Source organism: Tetranychus urticae, chromosome 1 (genome assembly GCF_039701765.1).
Source record: "Tetranychus urticae isolate SD_2017Ah chromosome 1, NJAU_TeUrti_SD_1.0, whole genome shotgun sequence".
Classification (NCBI taxonomy): domain Eukaryota; kingdom Metazoa; phylum Arthropoda; class Arachnida; order Trombidiformes; family Tetranychidae; genus Tetranychus; species Tetranychus urticae.
Window position 1 is genome coordinate 26,362,460 of NC_142958.1, and position 22,192 is coordinate 26,384,651.

A 22,192-nucleotide genomic window follows, 5' to 3' on the forward strand; every position below is an offset into this window, starting at 1 on the left:
ATTAACCTTCAATTAATCACCTAATGATGTTATACTGATTTTGTTTCCAAAGTCATCTAAAGGTAGATGAAGTTATTTTAAAATTAAACGATATTTGAATTAGATTCTTTTTATTGATAATTTCAATGAATCAGGCTAATTACTCAGAGTTAGTCACAAAAATTGAGGAAACAATGGTTATGATTAATGCTAGTGAAAGTTGAAATTTAATTTAATTGATAACAATTTGATGGAAATGGAAATCAAAGATTTAAACAATTGGATAATAAGCCATGTTGGCAACTCCACACAAATTTTTACCCCGAGCCATTCTTATGTAACCATTTTCGCCCCAACTGGTTCCCCAACTGTTTTTAATGATGTAATAATCAGTTGAATTTTGTGAATCATAGCCTACAACTGTTACTCCATGGTTGATGTCAGTTGTGGTACAAGTTGAAGTGGTAAAAATGCCCGATTCGTAGGCAACAAAATCATCTTCAGCATCAATACCAATTGAGACTGGGTTAAGAGCAACAGCCGAGACTAGAGCATCTTCATCATTCTGAGGTATTCCAACAAAATTGGTAATCTTGGCACCAACATCGGTAAAGGTGAACCAACATTGACCCTGAAGAGCCTCATAAGGATAAGATGCTTCCGTATCAATGCCACCCTCTTCAATAACGTAATCCAAAGCATTGTCAATGAACCCACCGCGACATCCATAGTTACCCTTAGTGGCACAATCAAGAATCTGTTGTTCACTCAGTGAAACCAGTTTACCCTTAGCTTTGGCCCAAGCCCCTTCAATACCAGCAACCGAGGCAAAAGCCCAACAAGAACCACAAGCACCTTGATCTTTGACTGGAGTAACCAAACCTTTTGCTCGCCAATCAACTGACTTGGGAAGTTCATCCAACTTGAATGCTTTCTTGTTGTGAAGATATGGTGAATTTACGGGTGAACTTGATCTCGTCTGTAAAATTTTTTCCTTAATTTCCGTGAATTCCTGGAAAAAGAAACAAAGAGTTAACATTTAGATAACCCAAAAAATCGATTCATCTGTTAATCTTTCACTTTGACAATAAACAATCATACCATATCCGTGAATTGGTTGATACCTTTGCGATAAGTTTCAAGTCCAGAATCGGCTCGTTCATTGTGTTTGACTATTTTGTTCAAATTGCGAGTAAAAATGAGTTTTCTGGTTGATTCCTCTTCTTCCGATGCATACACTTTACCATGCTTTTGCATGAATTGTGACCAAGATGATTCAACTTGGTCAACATCAAGCTCAGCGACCGCTAAACCGGCTAAACAAATGATCAATGTCAATGATATAAAGTTGAACATTTTAGAGACAAAAACAGAAACAAAATCTTAATTGTAACTGACAGTTAAACTGATTATTTAAAAGTGATTAATGCTTCTTGCCTTGAATCTTTTTTATACTCAAACAACAATTGGTTTGAACAATTTTTGCAACTAACTGTTAATCAAACTGCCTACGAGATTTAATTGTTTTCTGCTTCTTACTCTTTACCTTCACAAAATCAAACTAAACATCTTTTACTCTTGCTAATCAACCTTTTGAACCTTTAATTGTTTAATAAATTAGCTGATTAACAAAATTATCACTTGGCAATCAACAGTGGATAAAACATTGCAGAGACTTGGGAAGTTCCCAGTTTTAGTTGTTTCATTGTTAGAAAATTGATATTTTCTTCCTCATTTTGATTAATACAATTTATATGAGATTTACATTGTCAATAATTTATTAATCAAGTAAATAATGCCTGGAATAGATTAAAAGCTTAATAAATTTTCGCATAAATTGTTTATCGTCAAATGAAAGGTTTGACCGATAACTGAAGCTTAAAAGTGTAGCTTGATGATTGGATAAAATCCAACCATTTCGATTCCACATTGACCCATTTGGATTCTTGCATATCCATCTTCACCCCATGAAGTGCTCCAACTGTTTCTCAATATCCAATAATCAATTTCACTTGGCTCATCACGAGTTGAATTTTTACCCGATTCACTGACTTTACCATAGCCAACCAGATTAACGGCATGATTAAGTGATCGAGCTGTGTTTTTGCATCCATTGGACGAGAAAACTCCACTCCTAGTGATTAATATCAAGAGTTATATATTATTATGATATATTAGTTTTAAAAGAAATCAAATCGGAAAATTGATAAAACCAAAAATCACGAGACAGGTTTTGTTTAGCTTAAATAGTCTAATCTATTGGAATTGGTATTTTGATGGTTAGATAGAGATGGAAACTCACTTGTAATGTTGAAATTTATTGTCGACTTCCATGGCAACAGCGACATTCTTCTGAGCGACGGCAGATTTCATGTTTTCCAATCCGTCAACAGAGGCATAATTTTTAAGGCTAACAGCTGCTTTGGTTGGTTGATATTTACAGACCAGGGAATCTCGAGCGGTATATGGATAGTCAGCGGCAGTATTGATACCACCAAGTCGCATGACGGTTCGATAAGCATCAGACATCCAACCTCCATTGCAACCAAGATTACCTTCAGCCCATGAACAGTCCATCAAGTTTTGTTCACTAAGAGTCGTTTTGTTGCCAGTTGCTTGTGCCAAAGCTGACTCCAATGAACTGGCTGTTGAAAATGACCAGCAAGATCCGCAAGCTCCTTGATTCTTGATTGAACCCACTATGCCAGACTCACGCCAGTCAAGGAATTTAGGTAAATTTTCTGAAGGATCGGCAACATGAGTTATTGGTGCACCTAAAAACCAACTACTTCGGAATCGAGTTCCAAGATATTTGAGTGAAAATTCGTTGAAAGACTGGATGAATGAGCAAAAAACAGCAAATTTGGTGAAATCTTTTGTCTTATCTTCTATCAACTATCTCTTACCATGTCAGTGAATTTGTTGATTCCCATTGTAAATGTTTCAAGTCCTTTCTCGGCTCTATCATTGTGATAGTTAATTGTGGCCAAATTTTGGGCAAAAATGTTTAGTCGATAGCGCTCTTCTCTTTCTGAGTTGTAAATCTTTTGAAATTCATTCTGGATGAAATTATGCATCAAAATACATTGTTAGTATCATTGAAATGTCAATTGGTTAAGTATATTGAGCCAAGAACAGTTTTAATGGCAATTTTGACAACTCAAGAGCCATCAACACTTACCTTGAAAAGAGACCAAATTTGATTTAAATCAAATGATTTGGATGGAGCATTATGAATCTCAGCTGGAACGATAAGCAATAATAGCAATAATAACATGATAATATTGATTTGATAGCGATTAAAAGGTAAAAATAACAATGGAATCAACAAGAAACAAAAAGGTTAAAGATTATTCTTGAAGATAAAATATTATACTGTTGATGTTATACTATCAATGAAAGCTCTAGAATGGGAAATTAATTTATAATCAACTTGAATCTACTCATTTCGGTGAGTCTATCCTTGATTTTAATTAAATCACTAATAAATATGGTTAACTGTTGCTTAACATTAGCTATAACTGTTGACTGTTTCTAACATTTGAACCTCTGTTTCCATAAATTTGGTGCAAAAAACAAATAATAGGCATATTAATTTAATGTGATAATCAACAGATGGTTCCTGCATTATACTGATTCATGGGTTATTAAATAATCATGACAAATAATATTAGCTGAAGGAAACTCATAAATAATTGCTCAGTAATGTAATGGTCGTACAAGTTCAGTTTTCATGTACCCAAACCTGGGCTTACATATTTTGATTACAATTTTTAGTCCAATGAGATGAAAATTTTCAGATTTGATTAAATTTTCATGGAAATAAATTTAAAGAAAAACATTCTGATTGATTATTCAAGTTTATTATAAATTAACTTGTCTGGTTTTATTGAAATCTCGGTGTTTTACTCCGGAAAAGGTTGAATCTTGTTTTACACTTTTAGTTGCCACATCAAACAGTCGTTTCGAGATTGATAGAAAGGTCAGGAATTAGTTAATTGCTTTGAAAAGTGAAACAGGTTTACGATATAATAATTGAATGTTTTTATCGTACAATCCGAAAATCAATTAGACTTGGTGTGACAATGGAAAAACATTTAGATATTTGGGTAAACAGATTTATGCACCTATTTATACTTCTAGCATTAAAGGTTCATTTTATGGAAATTAATCACTCAGTTTTGTCCTAACTATGCATATACATGAGATATTATGATGACCAACCAAAATTGATTTTTTGCTCTAACACTCTGATAATAACACAGTTTGAGAGCGTTTTCATGTCAACTGAATACATTCACTTCATAAACAAGATGGATATCTTCTGTCAACCTTTTAACAATATTTTTAGTCAATTTTTCGCCTTCACCGTGAGTAATATTAGAGTGGGAAATTTTAACGGGCATCAATTTTTTTTATTTATTTGTAAACAAAAGAGTTACATTTGATTTTATCAAATAGCAATTCGTAAATACAAATAAGCTTAGACAACAACATAACTGGCTTGAGTGGCAACACCACAAAGGTTCTTTCCTCTGGCCATTCGGAAGTAACCCTTTTCTCCCCAGCCTGCACCCCAACTGTTTTTGATGATCCAGAAGTCCTTTGATCCAGTACCGTAACCAACAGCGGTGACACCATGGTTAAGCTTGTCAGCTGAAGATGAGCAAAGGAGTCCAATATCAAAGACACCACCACTAGAGAGAGAGGAAAAAATCGATAAATAATTGTTCGATTGAATGAAAAAAAGGTTACAAAAATAAACACTTACAAGTAAAGTTGAAGGAAGATAGAAGCATCAATAGCAACTGAAACGGGTTGAAGAGCGACAGCGGTGGCTAAAGCTTTTTCATTTCCACTTTCAACATCAACAAATGAGCTAATAGTAGCACCAACATCAGATGATTTGAATGCACATGAACCATCGGCGCCTTTGTATGGGTAAGAGCTTTCAGTGTCAATACCTTTGTTGTTGATGACATAGGTAAAAGCATGATCCATTAAACCTCCATTGCAACCTTGGTCAACATCATCTTTAGCACAATCAACAAGATTTTGTTCACTGAGAGAGACAAGTTTTCCATTTTTAAGGAAGTTGGCACCTTCAATGCCAGCAACAGCTGAGAATGCCCAACAAGATCCACATGAACCTTGATCCTTAACACCTGTTACGGCACCCTTTTCTCGCCAGTCAACGGAGGTAGGTAAGTCTCCAAAGTAAGCAGAGTTGTGAAGAAGTGGAGCTGGTTTCTTTTCTGCACCTCTGTAGTTCAAGTATCGGGCGGCAAATTCTTCATAAGTCTGGCGGAAGGAAAAAAGGAAACAAGAACATAAAGTTAAAAATATGAACTCAAAGGTTAGTTTTCAAAGCATCTTCTGTTTACAACTTACCAAGTCAGCGAACTTGTTGACTCCAAGCCAGAATGAGTGTTCACCATTGTTAGCCTTTTCGTTGTGGTTTTTGATGAATTCAAGGTTTTTTGCGAAAATTTCAAATCGTTTAGCTTCTTCTTTTTCATCGGCGTAAACAACACTGTGGTTAGTCTAAAGGGAGAAAGAAAAATAAATTAGCAATAGATCTCTAAATCATTTTACTGCAACAGCCTGGGGCTCATTGGTTAATGTAAATACAAAGGAATGAATTGATTTACCTTGAAAGCTGAAAACTGTTGTTTAATTTCATCAACAGAAATAGAGTATCCATAAGTAAGAGCAACAAGAGTTGCCAAAAGAGCAAATCGCAACATGATGAAAAGAGGTTTTTAGTGTAACCGAAAGGAACAGAAAAGAATTGATTGGATTCACAAACAACCGGTGGCTTTAAATATCCTGTTAAAATGGTTAATCGTTAACAATTGATTGAATACGATAAGATGCAAAAGTGTTTATGCGGAAAAATAAAGACCCATCCAAATCAGAGATTATCCTTTGTCATGATCTGCTAGGAATTCTCTTTCTATTCCAATCAACCCAAGCATTGTCATTATTTATCATGCTCATCATGGTAATACACAGTCATAATTATCTTCATTCGGTAACAATTAATAAACCAAACTAAATATCAAATTCACAATGAAACAATTACACAATACAATAATTACAATGGGTAAGAAGATAGCAAGCAATAGCCAAGAGAAGCCAAGAGAAGCGCCAATTCAAAACAAAAGGGAAAAATCTATCATCACAAATTGTTTCTTTAGCCACAAAGTGAAACAATAAAATTTATAAATAATGCTAAATACTCTTATTATTATGCTATAGAATAACAAGTTTTTCTGGTTCAAATTGTACTTGAATTTCCTCAAGATAATGATAGCTCAGTTTATGAAATTTTATATAATCCAACCAATTATTATCACATTAGGTAAAGATTAAACTGCTTAATAACAACAACATGTAATAATTAGCTAAAAACAAGACACATTTTTTTACAGGTTAAAGTAAAGTTCATTGGCTTCAGCAGTTATTTCCTTCATCAATTCTATTTACACCTAACAATGGCTAATAATTAGCTATTAACAGCCAACATGACAAACATAATTTTATATCATATTAATGAACCCTTAAACTTTTCAAGTGTTTACAATGTTTTCAAGAGGAAATTCAATCCAATGTTTAATAGTTTCATTTACAATATATTGAGAGTTCATTTTATAATTTATACAGAATATACATAATGCATGATTATCATAATCATAACGTCATGATAATATATTATTAATAAATATGTCAGCAGTGAATTGAAGATACTTTTAAAGCTGAATAATAGAAAATTTTAATCTGTTAAAAATGCAATCTTAGTTACTCAAGTTGATTGAAAAAATTTTCATTGTCAAAGTAAATTGAAATACAGCAACATTGAAGGCTTCAATTGAAAATCTGAAACCCAAAATGAACCCAAAAACCCACGATTAAACATTTAATAAATTCAGGAATACAAAGCAAAGAATCAATCTCAGATAATTTAAAGTCAATGGAAGAGGTAAAAGAATCAAGTTCAATCCTAATTTATATTATTTGCTGGTTAAATTGGCTGTTGGCCTAAAAATGGGTTCCTTTGCAATGTGAGATGTTAACCACTGGTCTATATTTTCAAGACTGGCCATTGTTACACTTGACCTGACAATTTATTGTTTGAAGCTAAAGGGTGAAATGAGAGGCAATGTTTATTGAAGGATATTGGATTTGAGTTTCAATTCTGTCAGTCTAATAACTGTTATAAAATGGAAACAGTAATAATTATGTTTACACTGGTTGGGATAAATTTCCGATTCTTTGGAGATAGAAACGGAAAAAAGTGAATAAGCTCATCATGTAATTCACCCTTGAAAGTTTCTATTCATTTCAAGGTGTTAATGGGTTTTTGAATAAATATGATAATCATTTTTATGCTGCTCTATGAATATTATACCTGAGGATGTTGTGTGTAAAGAAAAAGAATAAAGTTGATTCTTTTTTTTCTTGATTGTTCCCAGGTAAAATAAATATTTGAAAAGGTTCAATACCAATATGAAAGATGATCATGAACTTGGAAATGTGTCTATTTAATCATGAAAGGTTAAAGTGTTTCTCAAGTGATGGTAAGTGGATTGAAATTTGGCTCATTCCTATTCATTACTTAGCAACCAACATCTTTCGGTGTATTTTCATTGCATCATTATCAAATAATATCAAGGGATTAATAATATCAAATCAAAATAAGTGATGAATCGTTGAGATTGACATTGAAATTTTCATTTCATTTGACAACAGTCGTACAATGTTTACCTTTAAAACATTAATATTGCAGTTTACCTGTTCTTTGGAGACTCTTGTACTCTTCATGAAAATTCAACTTAATTTTTAGAAACGTTTTCAATTAATATTACAAGAGACTCTGCCATCGTTACTAATCGCAACATTGTTATAGATTAACAACTGAGATTTTGTCAGTTTAATTTTTAATTTGGCCATCAATTTAGATTGAAACACAAATGTATAATACATCTTGAAGAGGAATCGGAAATAAAGAAACCAAATGATGCTCCAATTGTTCAAGTGCAAGAAATGAATCAAAGCAAACCAAAAGTGTGTAAAATACACAGATGCCTAAGTTAGGGTCAACAGTTTCATATTTTGTTTGAACACAGGAAGAAAAGCTGAACCAAATCCATGGTAAAATGGGTCATTGAATATTTGTAATATAATTAAATCGAAAATGGTTGATCTTGCAATTCAATTAAATCCTGAATTTACACAAGAATAACGACTGAACCCAGTTGAATCGCATAGACTGAATAAAATAAACAAGATTTTGCAGTTGAAAAATTGTCTTTAGCCACAGTTAACGTCATCGGGTTAAATTATCCATAAAGTTTTTCCGTTTCTATGAATGATTTGAAATACGGATTCTGAAATATCGTGAATAATATCAGAAATCTGAGAAAAGGTGAATTCAAACGTTTTTCAATCTTCTAAAGGTATTTTGATTTCTTGTTTTAGAAAGGGTAATTTAACAGATAACAGGCTTAGTTACAGGCTTCTCTGGTTAATCTGATTGTCTTGATTAGTTGCCATTGAGCTGGTTTTGTTTATTGTGACAGCCAAACTAATTTGATCAGTTAGACGACAATTAGGCTTTTAGTTAATTACTTTTATCCTTGTTTGGGTGGAAGGGCAATCAAATGAAGGTTGAATGTAATTTTTGAAGAGCGCTTAAAGAAGAAATTAAATCTTGGATTGAGAGAAAGAGAAAGGTAATTGGATTGATTTGATGGTTCAGATGGATGATGTTACCAATGTTGTTTAAATGAAAAAGATAGAATAAGATGAGTAAATATCAATCAGGATTCCATGTTGATTGGATTCGTTTCCTTCAAATTCACTGCGACTTTTTTTTGTTGAGTTTTCTTTATATTTTTTGTTTCAAATTTATTGGAACAGCCGCAGGATGAAGATGACGAGAGAAGATGAAGATAGAGAGAGAGAAGAGGTGGGATAAAGGAGGTAAATTATGGTAGATATAATCAAATCTATCACCAAACTCTCTTCTTTCCATACTCAGTTTCAATTCCTTGTACAGAATTTGGGCAATCTTGATAACTTTTCCAGTGTTCCTTCTTGTCAATTAAAATTTAATTGCATTTCGCTTAATCTGATAATTTGTTTAACTTTTTTATCCAGCCATAATTGTTTTCGTCCTAGCTGTTACCAACAACGACTCTTCCAGAAAATAATTTACATCAATTACCACCTGAACTTGAAAATTGTCAACAAAGGATTATTTTGTTTTTGTTTGTCCCAGTTTGTTCCTTGACAGTTTCAAATCTTAATCTTTCTTTCCAACAGTTCATTTTGGTTTTCAAATTTGTCGTTACATTTGATGGGTTAAAGATAATTTTTGTTTTGTGCTCCTTTTGTCATCTGGTTTAATGCTTGATTAATAATGTAGTTTGTCCTGTGATTATTAAATGGCCATCATCTAGAGCGATTCTATTCTTTGAAAAAAACCAAAATGTAACTTTAAGTCTCAGTGAATCATTAAATTATCAATGGGAAGTTTTATGGAAAAGAAAAATATTCTGACAATCCACATCGAATCATTTTTTCTTTTAACCATTTTAGTTAATTTGACGAGTGTTTCACCCATCAGCCCACCATTACAGTTAAATATACAGCCACAAAATGAACGAACACAAAGACTTTCATTACAGAGGGGTTTTCATCAGCAACAACAACACCAACAGATTCGCCATGATAAACAACAGCAAAATGGAAATGAATATCAGCAAGAGTTGACCAAAACTAGTAATAAACGGCAGCAACAATTTAAATCATCTGAATCAACTAAAGAGTTAATAGAGCAACAAGAGATACGGGAAAGACAGATACTGTTGATACAAGAGAAACAACGTCAACAAAAAGAGCAATTACAACGATTGGGTGTAAATTTGGTCTGTGACACGCATTTATGTTCAGCTAATACTGAAGATTATGGCGATGACAATGATTTAAATAACAATGTTGGCGACAACAGTCTTCAAGCAGATGAACCAACTGAAACCAAACAGTGTAGCTGTGAACCAGCCTGTACCAAGTATGGTGATTGTTGCTTGGATTCAGAGTATTCTAAAACAACTTTGGACAGTAAAAATCACGGTATCGGTAAAATAGATGGTCCTTGGCGCCATTGGCGATGTACAACACTACGACTGTTCAGCCATTCAATTCACATTCTAACCATATCAGGGTGTTCACGATTTTGGCCTCGAAAACCTGGTGATTCAATACAAGAAAAGTGTGAAGGTACCGGAGATGCTGATCCTTTCCTTTCAGTTCCCATTTATTCACCTCGATCCAAACACAATTATCGTAATTTATACTGCGCTGTGTGTAATTATGATGCTACGTACGCTCAAACCTGGGAAACATTTACCATGTGTGTTAAAAACGATTCACTTGGTCGATGCTCTAAGTCTTTTGTTTACTTTGAAAAGCCTAAAGGAGTAGATTTACATGAATGTTATCCAACAGATTATGATTATTGTCCTCGAACACTTAACAGTAATATTGGCACTGAAGATATGATTAAATGTGGACTTTACTATGCTCCAGTAAAGTTGGCTGATGGATTTACGGCTAAAAATGAATGGTGTGCAGCCTGTAACAATGTTACCATCATTGGTTCCGTTTGTCCGGAAACTCGTCCTCACTATGAAAGGCCGCCAGTCACCATAAATTCTGGAAGACATTTTTCTCTTCCAGTTATTCTTGACATTGATTTTACAGCTGGAGGTTTGATTGTCGGTACACAAGAACGTTGTCCACCAAACCATGTTTACGATCCATGGAAGAGAGCTTGCCGAGTGGTTACTTGTGATCCTGATGCTCAACTTGAGGGAGATCGATGTGTTCCCACAGCTGATTATCACTCGGGTACAACATCAGCTTTCCAAGTTTGTCCAAAGATTAGCTTTAATCCGGAAGAATACATTATCTTTCCCAATGGAACAGCTTATATTGCCTCAAGGGATAAGAAGATTGAACCAGGACATTATCGTATTGATGTAGCTTCACTCAAATTATCCATCTGTGCTCATTCCCATGTAATCTTGATTGGAAAATTCAGCCGAACCCATGATTTTCTTTCCAACATTGGTATTTCAATATCAATTGTTTCACTTTTGGCCAAAATAATTCTCTTCTTTTGCCTTCCTGGTCCTCGTCGCACAGCTAATATTGTTATCCTCTTTCTCTGTATATCACTTCTATTGGCTCAATCACTTTTCCTATTTGGCATTAACCTAACCTCAAATCCACTCTGTTGTCAAATTATTGGCATTTCAATTCATTATCTTTTTTTGGCAACTTTCTTCTGGATGAATGTTCTTTCCTATGACATCTTCTGTACCTTCTCAATGGAAAGACTGGTTCCTCAGGTTAAAATATCATCAACTCGACAAATCATTTCTTATTCATTTTATGGTTGGTTTACACCTTTCATAGTCATTCTCATCTCAACCATCGTTGACCAATATGCTAAGTCATCTATTTTTGCCCCCAACTATGGCCATAAAATGTGCTGGGTTTCCAATCGTCTGGCTCTTCTTGTTTTCTTTGCTGCTCCAGTTGCGATTCTTTTAATAACGAACTCAGGTAAAGAAATACTTTCCAGTTATTTTCTGAAAAAAAGATGAGATGAAGTTGAAACAATTAATCTAAACGATGATTCCATTTTTGATTAATATTGGTTTTTGAGTTGAAATTTAAACAAAAAGTAAAGCGATTCTTTGCTTGAAGCTTCAATATTTACAATCTCAATAATTTTCTAAATTTTTTGTAATATTTTGAAAATTTGATTGATTGGTTAACCTCAACTCTTGCAGTAATCAACAATACCGGTGTGATTTGTTATTGATTAATGATCGCAATTTCATTTTATGTGTAATCAGCTTTTGTTTGCTTCATTTCAACAAGTTAAATAGATTGTAAATATTACTGGTTTTATTTGTCAATTTTTTTCCTTCGTTAGACCTCGATTGAAGTAATACAGTATGTAGTATTGTCAAATTTATCTTTGGGTTACTAGTAACTCACTGGTTTTATGTTATTTTGATTACTATTCTAACTCAATTATACGTTTACATTATGACCTAACTTTACCAAGAAAACTTTTCCATTAGTTCCGAATAGGATATTGATTGATTGAAGGAATATACAAAAAAATTATCCTGAGCGAAGACAAGCAGTAGGGATTTTTTCACAGAATAATACTGAATGAGTTTACTTGTTTACCTTTCAAAATATTCATCACCATTCGCATGTATTTACTATATTTTTATAATTGTTGCCGCCATGATCCAATGAGTTTGTGGCAGGTAAATCCTTTTCAAGACTAGCATCGGACTTGAAATCAAGTAAACCAATCACAGTGGTTTCAGTGAGATCATTTGTCATAAATGAGGTAGAATAGCCGGAGATAATGAGAAATGGCGCAAATGTGAGAGGAAAGGCGGCATCGTCGGCTTTACTCTTTCATTTTGCCCTGGAAATTTTTATATATTGTAAAAATATTTCCCTGGCAGAGAGAGTAAAAATTGATGGGAAAAACTTTGAGTCTGTGTGAAAATCAGCATCTAAGCAGGTCAATCTTGACAAGATTCTGGTCCCTCAACAGCAATGCCAGTAAAGTAAACAAATGAGCCCTTTGAAAGTTTTCCTGTAAAAAGCAAAAGCTTGTTAAATAAAGCCTTTCTTTACTCATTGTCACCAAGTTTACACATTATCTTTGTGAGACTTAATTCAATGCTTACCTTGTTTAGATAGTGGTGGAAGAAGAAACTCGTTTGGTACATAATTAAATTAATCATAGTCATCTGAGTTTAAACAAACACTAAATGATCACAGATGTTTTCAATTTTTATAAAATGAATTTAGTTAAAGATGAACACTTTAAAGTTTCTTTTTGACGTTACTTTTCACTTTTAAAAAGAGAACTCAGAGAAGTTTGATTGGGCGGTAATTTCATTACCATCTAATAAAATTAAATTAAAGGAATAGTTGAAAAGCAATTACATTAATCTTATAATAAAAATAAATGTTATATAATCAACAATTTTCCATAAAATATTTCAAATTTTACTTGAACAGTACTAGGTGACATCTAGTGTTAACTAATAGACTCAAATAACAATTTCAGTTTGTTTTTGAGTTTCACTTTTAGAAATGTTTATTGATCGTAAAAAAAGCAATTTATTAAGTAAACTGTGAGTTTATTAAATCAAGTTTATTGGAGCTATAACTTTTATAACCTTTTAATTAACCCTCTATCCAATGGGTTATTGATTTAAAATTAATAACAATTCTTAATACTAACCTTTAGCTTCATCTAAATTTAAATTGTAATTGTGATTGTTGTAAGCAAATGAAAACGAAGGTTCATATTTAACTTATAGTAGCGAGCATTATTGAGTTAACTTAATGGCTCCTTGAAAGTTATTAATCATTATAAATCATGTCCTTTTATTGATAATTTATGGTTTCTGCTAGTTAATCAAAAGTTATGATTTTACGGTTTAAATGAAGAACAAATTTTAAACCATTTTTGTTGAAAAATTACCAATTATGAGAGTAAAATTTTAATTGTGATTACCTTTCATTAATGTCCATTTATCCTCAACATAACAAGATAACTCAATTTAGATGTTTAAAATCATTGACTATTTCCGAAAAATAAAAAACAAACAACAATTAAATTTTCAAATAGTGACTTTAGCTTCAAGATTATCTTAAATTGTTCATAGTTTGATAGTTGGATGATAAAAATTTTATGCCATTTTCAGTAAGCTAATGTTGAGATGAATGGATATTAATAGCGGTTACACATTTCCGTATTTATATTTGCAAATTTTTTTGCTACAACATTTATTGCTGTAACAAATTGTACCAGTTTGAGCATTTCTAATCGACACTTTCAATTACTAATCTAAAATGAACTGAATTTACCAGCAAATAGCAAATCAATTGAGTTGCAGGTTTAAAAGTGTTCAAGTCACAATTTTATTGGCTTCAAGTCTGAACAAGTCTTGTATTCTTGAGCTGTGAAGAGTCAGTTAAGGTTCACTCTCAGGAGTGAAATAAAAACATATTGGTAAAATTTAAATACAGATGAATAACTTTGATTCCAATGTTTTCCTTTTGCTTTTGTTTCAACAGTTTTCTTTGCTTTCACTGCAACTCGAATCAACAAAATATCCAAAATTGGTAAATTGGCTCGTGAAAATGTCGCTATCAGACGTAAAACGTTCATCATTTATACAAAATTATTCCTGATTATGGGTTTAACATGGATATTTGGCTTTGTCGCAGCTTATGCTAACAATTCATTCCTTTGGTCACTTTTCATTGTCTTTAACAGTCTCCAAGGGTTTTACATATTGATCGCATTTACTGACTTTAAATGGGCCAATCTTCGTAATTTAATTTCATGTCCATTGCAACGAGTAGCCACATCAAGTTCATCAATAGCTACTGCAACAACCATTTCAACTGAACAATAAAGTAAACTGATGATGAAAAACATAACATTAATAAATAAAAACCAATAAAAAAAATTAACAAACATAACCATCATACAACCATCTTGATCATTGTCAAATGTGGGTTGACAAATAATTGGAGAGGTGACCATTGAAGGTTATATAAAAATCATTGACTTGGCAAGAAATTGTATTTTATAGATGATTATTATTTGAATTAATTTTCGTTTACAGTTTGGTTAGATACAGATCACAAAATTGACCCTAAAAACACCATCATATTGTTCATTATGTCCAGGTCCCATGATACGTCTAAAGCTTTGATCATCAGGATCATCGTCATAGTCTTGCTTGTTCACGTCCAAAGTTGATACCGGAGGTGTATTGGACAATGGACAGAATAGAGTAGTTATGGATGGCCCAAACAACTCAAGAGCATGGTCAATTAAATAGGCGATCAAATTTGGAACTAATTTAGAAATTACCTAAGAAATGAAGGGTAAGAAAAAATACAAAGTCAGATGACAAGTTTTACTTTGATGAGAGATTGACAATGGACATACCTCACATCGTTTTACGGAGACTTGACTATCATCGGTTAATAGACTGGGTGCTATGCAAACAGCTAAATTATTGGAGCTCATCATATTTTCATCAGATTGTTGAGCAATATGCCATAAAACACTGATAAAGTATTTTAACAAAATTAAATTGGCAGGCTTCAATTTATCCAACAACTGTTTGATTCTTTTACTTTTTTCCATTTCGGTGGCACTATTTGTTATGACAGCCATCCAATCGTCGAGATACTTTTTCTCTAACAAACCATCCGGAAGACAACGAATGAGTTCCTTAAAGACGGAAGCAATGGCAGTAACCGGGTAATCATCTAAATCCATCTCGGGATTTTCTTCCAGTTTCATTTTAAGCTCACGACAAATCCGTGTGTTGGCCGATTTACGGAAAATGCCCACAGTGGAAGGTCCTTTAATGTAAAGTTGTTTAAGAAGATTAATTAACGGTGGAATCAGGGTGATTTGATCTTTACACAATACACTCATCTCGGGACCACACAGTTTTCTCAGTGAAATCTCTGAAGTCGATAAGGATGAATAATACGAAGAGGTTGGTGATGAAGATGAAGAGGAAGACGTTGAAGATGATGATGAGGAAGAAGAGGATGAAGATGAAGTAGAGGACGGAGATAGAGATGAAGATGAAATATTACAATTGGATGCCAGACTTATCGGGCTTGTTGAACCATCAACGGTTGTATAAATGCACTTGGTACTAGAACTTTTCCGAAAAGGCCAGTTTATTGTTTTACGCCGACTTTTTTTCACAATTTTTGGTGAATCAATATTGTTAACTATGCTATTATTATTGTGAAAATTATTATTATTAAGGTTGTTGTTGTTGTTGTGGTTAATATTAAACTTGATGATATTGATGGAGTTGTTGTTCTTGTAATTACAATTGATGATGTTATGTGCACATTTGTACATTTTCCTTCGCAACAGAAACGAGTAACTTTCTTTCAAAATATTCCTACTTTCTTCCTTCCATTGGCAGAGATCCATGTGGTCCGGGCTTTGTGGGTTTGATGATGAACACATTTGACCAAGATATTTGTCATACTGTGACATGCGATCCAACTATAGTATCAAAGGTAAAACAAAACCAAGTTTATTAATACCCAAATGAAAAACAAAAGGAAGCGGAAGGTATAATGAGAGTAACATTTTTGTTTGCCTTCTCTAAACTCAGTTTAAAAACTAAAAGCGAAATGTTGAAACAGGGCAAAGAAAACAAGAGAGAGAGAAAGAGAAGATAAAGAAAGAGAAGAAGACAAGAGAAAGAGAAGATAAAGAAAGAGAAGAGAAGAGAAAGAGAAAGGAAAAAGCAGGAACTTTCAAAAAAATTGAAAAAAGGTTGACTTAAGATATTCAAAAATCAACTCAAATCTCATCTCTCGAACTCTCTTTACCTACTCACTCTCCTTTCCATCTTTCTCCCTTTTCCTTTCTCACTTTTGCTCCTAACCTTTTTTCCAGTTTAACCTCAACTTCCTATAGGAGGCAGTACATTGTTGGCGCTTCAGGGATTTAAGGGAGGGAAATACGAAAAGTTAACAAAACTGGCGAAAAGTTAAATTTTCAAATTTTTAAGGTGAACAAAAATAATTATATCAGTAAATAAGTGCACAACAGTGATTGAGTGAAGGTCATTCTGGTCAAAACGTTACCTGCAAAACCTGGCAATCGTCATCATCATCATCTTCTCTCTCTCTCTCTCTATTCTTGTTGTTCACCTTTTCATTGCTACTCTCGTACCTTTGCAAAAAAAATGAGGATGGTATTTGTTACCATAGCCCGAGGGTTAAAACAGGCTTTTATATATTTACCAAGGTAAAAAGATAAAGATGAAGATGATTATGAAGCTCAGCACACACACAGCTAAAGAACAGTCAGAAAATCTTTGCACGAGCTAGAGCAAATATTATATTCAATAACATTGCTTCTTGCAAGTTGCAACCGGTTAAACCAGTTCAAGCCATATTATCATATGGCTATTATTGCTATTATTATCAAATTTTGTTGGCAAAATACCATTGAGTAAAGGAGCAAACATTTCACTAACCAATGGTCAAATTGTTAGACTTGTTATATCCTCGAAGTATACAAAAAAGTTGTTTTAACATCACGAAGCGTTTCAAAATACAGGCCTAGTGGTTAGAACTGGTGCGATAAGAATGCTAATCTTTGATACATCTAGCACCTAAAAAGGTAGCAAGGGGTAGACGGCGCCGTTAAAGCTGACGACTGGCCGGGCCGGGTAAACATTTGCACAACCTAAGTGAAACCTCAACCAGTTTTATCTTTCCATTGTTTTTCATTGAAAATGTTTAACATTTTCCCTTAATCATCCATAACCATATCCATGTCAACAATAAGATTACAATAAAAAACTAAACAAACAATGTTAGCAACTTAATTCTGGATACACTGGTAGCTGCACTTAATGCAACAAATCGGTCAATTTTTATCGTAGTCGCCATCTAGTCTCTGAAGCTATCTTCAAGGTCGAGCGAGGTGGTGTAAACATCCGGATGATTTGGGTTCGAGGCTCCTTAACCTCATCACTTGAAGGTATCCCTATCTGGGTCATGTACTCAGACCACTAGTCTAGAGCTAGTGGGCATCCGAAAAACATGGTCTCTTCTCACACTGATTAATAAAATCGAGAATTATTGCATATTAATGTCTCAAAACAATAAAATACCAAGGATGGCGACACTGAGAAATTGCGTTAAGTGAGACCCTAATTTGTTGTGTTAAGTGCAGCTACCAGTGTAGACCAAATGAAGGTTACAAGGTTCCTAACCATAACACGGGAAAATGGGTTTAATGGAGACCAGCTTTTTTCCACCGGATTGTCCACCAAATTAACCACATCCAACATCATTACTTTTTAAAGAGACTTTTCTCAACAAAATTGTCCACCACTTTTAGAGTGGCTTCCACCACCACATTTTCAGACAATTCTTTTGTAAGCTTGTCCACCACCCAGAATCACAAAATTGTTCACCACTTTTCGGATATGATGGGATTAATAGTTGATGTATTAGATTCGGGTGGTAGACAATATGGTGGAAAATCCGGTGGAAAAAGTGGCGGAAAAAGTAGTGGATGTGGTGGAAAAAGCCGGTTTAATGTGCAAGTGGAATGATTTTTCCCTTAACACGAACTTTCTTTTCACCCCGTATAATTGGGTTCGAGCAAACAGTATAAAACTTTGCTTGAAAAACAAATGAAATTGAAAAATGTCAATCAAATTAATCAATTTGGTAAAATTGCTCATTTAGTCAATAAGCAAACTCGAATTGGTTGATTGTGAAAAAGGTTAAACCTTTAACGGTTAATTTTTCATTCCAATATTTTTAGTGTCATTTAATTGTCGTAAATCAATTGATCCGTGAAACCGATCCATCGATCCACAAAACCAATTGTCATGGTTCCGTCGATATTAAGAAGAAAATATTTTTTGCATTTCTTTCGTGAGAACAATTAACATGTAATTGAACAACATTCGAGAAGCAGATTGAACAAACTAAATGTGAACAAAAGCAAGATGAAAACACACACAAGTTTGCCTAAAATTTTGTGCCATTTTGAGGCCTTTTTTGTGCATTGAAAAATGATAATGAAACAAGTGGAAATAAAGGCCAAAAATTAAGATCACTGTGAAGATGATATTAGGTCAAGTACGGTAAGACACAATAAAAGTTGGGTTAGCACGGGAATGTTATGCACCAATGAAATCGAAATTCAACTTTTTCCTTTTGCTCTTTCCTCATCTTCATCATCATTATGCTTTTTTGTTTTCATCTTTCATTTTTTTCCTTCTGTTTTTATCGTTTCATCCTTTTCAGCCTGAAATCCATTGAAATCACATTCTGATATCTTTACTCTTCTTTACTTTCAGCACACATTTTAACATCAAATTTCGTATTTTCGCTTCTTTTGTGTAAATTTTTTGCTCTTTTCACCATTTGTTTCAGCTTTCAGATTGTCATCCTTCTGAACATTCTGTCAACATGATCTATATATACATCTTTTTCATGCTCACCATCTAGCTTATCATTAGCAATGATTGTTTAGTTGAAAAGATTGAGTGAAAAAAATGATTCTTATTCATTCTCACGGGATTTCAGTTTCTGGAGCCTTGAACATTGTTGTGAAAAAGGCACAAAATCAATGAATTTTTGTGTTAACTATTGATATTTAGGTTAATTGAATGTAAGTTGATTTCATATTTAAATATCGAGTAAATGTCAAAGAGATTGGGTAAAGATCGTAGTTTGAAAGAGACTTGAAATTGGCGAAGTTATCATCAATTTTTTGCTCTTTTTATCGCTATTTTGTTCAAAACTTTCAAGTTTACCAAATCTTTCAACTCTAACAGTTGATTCAATTTCAATAAATACCTTTTTCATGTTTCATTTTTTGATATTTAACTGCTGGTTTAGGTTGAGATAAGTTAATGGATGTACCATTGAGTAACTAAAGTTCAATATGAATCTTTGGTGCTATTTTGCATTATTATCGTGATAAGAAACACTGACTAAACCTTAAACTCAGCAGGATTGTGATAAAAATGATTACAGTTGAATTAAACATCTCATTTTACTTGAAATTAAGATTGAACTTTAAAACGCAAATTAATAAACAGTTTGGCCTCAACTTGTAGCATCGGTAAATATTGAAAGATAAATACTTTTCCGATAAAAGATGCCTTCAACCAGCCTTTTAGTCCAATCAACGGATATCCTCATTGAAACTTGATATGCTTGGAAATGTTTGATAAATGGTTCAATAAATGATCAACAAGTGGACAAAATTTAACTGTTTATTTGACCGTTTTGACGGTTAAAACAAATGTTTGATAGTCAATGGTCAGTGTCTATGCAAGAGCAAACAAAAAGGTTTTAAATCTACTTCTCTTGAATCTGTTATTTACTGTTTCTGGTCAACTGTTCAATTACAGCTTGATTAATTAACGTTTACAGAGCAATGGTGCAATTAACTGCCACTTTATCAAAGTGAATCAAACAGCTCAAGGCATTGATCAATGGCTATAGTTAAATGATTAACTTCGATAACTTGATTTTGTTTTTCGCTTCGATCAAAAATAAAGTTCATTTTGTATACTAATAGATACGCTCGATTAGATATTGACTTATTATTATTAATATCATGTTTTGTTCAACAATCAGTTTGATTTATTAATGACAATGAGAGGTTCCCAAGTCTACCAAAATTTGAGTAATTATTGGTGAAAATGAAATGAAATGTAATATTAGTTGAAAACCTGAATTGATTGGAAAATGAATCTTCAATAAAATTGGATACGTCCAGCAAAGAGATTAACATATGTGAATCTGTTTGATTACGATTAAGTTTTTCGTGATGAATTTACTCTGTCAAGGTAAAACAATCACTTTGTAAACTATTTTTATCTCGAAACCTTTGGTTCGGTCATATGTCCGATAAGTCACATGACTATCAGCTGCTATTTATGGTCAATTTTATTTTTCCCTTTACTAATGTCTTTGTGACAACATTTTGCTATTAAAGATTTGATTCTATTATTTGTTTAATTTGCGTTTCTGAGGACCTCAATATCGCTAGTAATGTTCACTCACAAATCAATTAGGTAAGCGGACATGTCTGAATGTTAGAGCTTTCATCAACTGGTTTTTTTTCTTTAGGTATTGAGGACATGACGATGATTTTTTGCTTAATTAGACGTATCCACTCATTTCTCATTTCAAGATGTTCATTTCTCGGTCTATGTTCATTATAAATTATATCTGCTTATTTTTTAAATCTAATTGTCTTTAACTAACAACTTATAATTAAAATGAATATGCCAATCAGCTAGATACGTCTGGATATTAAATATCAGAATGATAAATACCTAAGCAAAATCAATTCTAGACCATCATGAAAATACATAGTGCTGACATCGGGAAAAAATTCATTCATTCTTTCATCGAGGAAAAGTTTCATTTTTGCCATTTTTACGCACTATATGTTTTATACTCATTTACACGGGTTTAGTAGACTTGGGTATGTTAACAAAATAAAATGGTTTTTTCATTTAATGAGTACAATATGTTAGTATCTTTTGATGTAAGACTGATTCACATTGTCAGTGGACAAATGGTTTTAAATAGTATTGTTCAAGTCTAGCGAGTTAATTCAAAATTAAGATTGTGTAGGCAAATAGGTGAAGAGTTGTGTTGAGTCGGATACTTCTCACGGACAATAAGTGACCCTCAATTTTTGTGGATTAAGTTAGGTTTTAAAAATACATTAAAAGTGAGTAAAAATGGGGAAAAAGTGCGAAGAAAAAAAGTTAATTTTGTTCAGATTATTTGATGAGCACGGAAGAAAAGCAAAAATTGAATTCAGTGATAGAGATTGAATAATCAAGATTTAGCTGGACTTTGCTTGGACAATCGATTCACAGTTAAGGTGTTTAAAAAATAATCAGATAATAACAATAAGGAGCAAAAGTTACCCATTTTGAGTTGAATTTATAACCGAATGGAAGGTATATGATTTGCGAATATCTTTTCACAACGTACGATAAATTCAATCCATATTCAAAGACTCAAATTCTGAACTAAAAATTTTCTCTGGTGGACAATCATTGACCAAATTAAGTTCAAATTTGTAATTTGATCTCTTTTGTACACTTGAGGGACCAGATTTTCACCAAACTCTTTACTCGAAATTTCTGGATATATTCCTAGCCCAACAATAAACCATCAACCTAAATAACCAAAAAGTTTTTGCTACACAATATTCTGCATTTTTTCACACTGTTTAAACGTGAATTTCTCAGTAACCTGAATTCTGATTAACCTCTGACTATTTTTCGGGCATGCAGCTCGGTCGTGGCTTTCAGTCTGTGCAAAATTTCCCTTAGAATCATTTCCGTTTAGTAACAATTTTCACACAAAAATTTGATGTTTTGACTTTATATATTGTACGGATGTATGGATTAGAATTGTTAAAGTGATTAAAAAGGGATTTCAATTTGGGTAAACGTACGTTGAGAGCTTGTTGGGATGAAGATGCAAGTGAATCGACTGAAGTTGCCTTTGAAACTCGAAGAAGATCCAAGTG

The 22,192-nt window shown here is 33.1% G+C and overlaps 5 protein-coding genes and 1 long non-coding RNA gene across 6 annotated transcripts in view; 1 reads left to right on the forward strand and 5 right to left on the reverse strand.

Moving 5' to 3' along the window:
• Nucleotides 1-183: 183 nt before the first annotated feature.
• On the reverse strand, nucleotides 184-1,392 carry LOC107364384 (cathepsin L-like peptidase). The gene is made up of 2 exons (XM_015931717.3): nucleotides 1,081-1,392; nucleotides 184-991 (listed from the first exon to the last, which is right to left on the reverse strand). Exons 1-2 carry the CDS (start codon nucleotides 1,333-1,335, stop codon nucleotides 251-253), a joined length of 996 nt encoding a protein of 331 aa, XP_015787203.2. The 5' UTR covers nucleotides 1,336-1,392; the 3' UTR covers nucleotides 184-250.
• A 347-nt stretch (nucleotides 1,393-1,739) lies between these two features.
• LOC107364382 (cathepsin L-like proteinase) lies at nucleotides 1,740-3,366 on the reverse strand. Its single transcript, XM_015931715.3, has 4 exons — nucleotides 3,161-3,366; nucleotides 2,886-3,038; nucleotides 2,282-2,814; nucleotides 1,740-2,113 (listed from the first exon to the last, which is right to left on the reverse strand). Exons 1-4 carry the CDS (start codon nucleotides 3,254-3,256, stop codon nucleotides 1,858-1,860), a joined length of 1,038 nt encoding a protein of 345 aa, XP_015787201.1. The 5' UTR covers nucleotides 3,257-3,366; the 3' UTR covers nucleotides 1,740-1,857.
• Nucleotides 3,367-4,372: 1,006 nt separating this feature from the next.
• LOC107364385 (crustapain) lies at nucleotides 4,373-5,762 on the reverse strand. Its single transcript, XM_015931719.2, has 4 exons — nucleotides 5,631-5,762; nucleotides 5,371-5,523; nucleotides 4,751-5,280; nucleotides 4,373-4,676 (listed from the first exon to the last, which is right to left on the reverse strand). The coding sequence occupies exons 1-4, from the start codon at nucleotides 5,724-5,726 to the stop codon at nucleotides 4,463-4,465; spliced, it is 993 nt and encodes a 330-aa protein (XP_015787205.2). The 5' UTR covers nucleotides 5,727-5,762; the 3' UTR covers nucleotides 4,373-4,462.
• A 2,084-nt stretch (nucleotides 5,763-7,846) lies between these two features.
• On the forward strand, nucleotides 7,847-16,025 carry LOC107364339 (uncharacterized). Its single transcript, XM_015931673.3, has 2 exons — nucleotides 7,847-11,613; nucleotides 14,173-16,025. Exons 1-2 carry the CDS (start codon nucleotides 9,510-9,512, stop codon nucleotides 14,514-14,516), a joined length of 2,448 nt encoding a protein of 815 aa, XP_015787159.2. The 5' UTR covers nucleotides 7,847-9,509; the 3' UTR covers nucleotides 14,517-16,025.
• On the reverse strand, nucleotides 11,327-13,101 carry LOC149094853 (uncharacterized). The gene is made up of 3 exons (XR_016198252.1): nucleotides 12,771-13,101; nucleotides 12,253-12,676; nucleotides 11,327-11,639 (listed from the first exon to the last, which is right to left on the reverse strand). It is a non-coding gene; the product is annotated as an uncharacterized LOC149094853 (long non-coding RNA).
• LOC107364468 (uncharacterized) overlaps nucleotides 13,986-22,192 on the reverse strand; it is a 48,546-nt gene continuing 40,339 nt past the window's right edge. The window contains exons 8-9 of the mRNA XM_015931816.3: nucleotides 15,059-16,150; nucleotides 13,986-14,980 (exon numbers count right to left, since the gene is read on the reverse strand). Coding sequence (XP_015787302.1) covers nucleotides 14,735-14,980; nucleotides 15,059-16,150 — 1,338 coding nt within the window. The 3' untranslated portion in view covers nucleotides 13,986-14,734. The remainder of the gene's footprint in view (nucleotides 14,981-15,058; nucleotides 16,151-22,192) is intronic.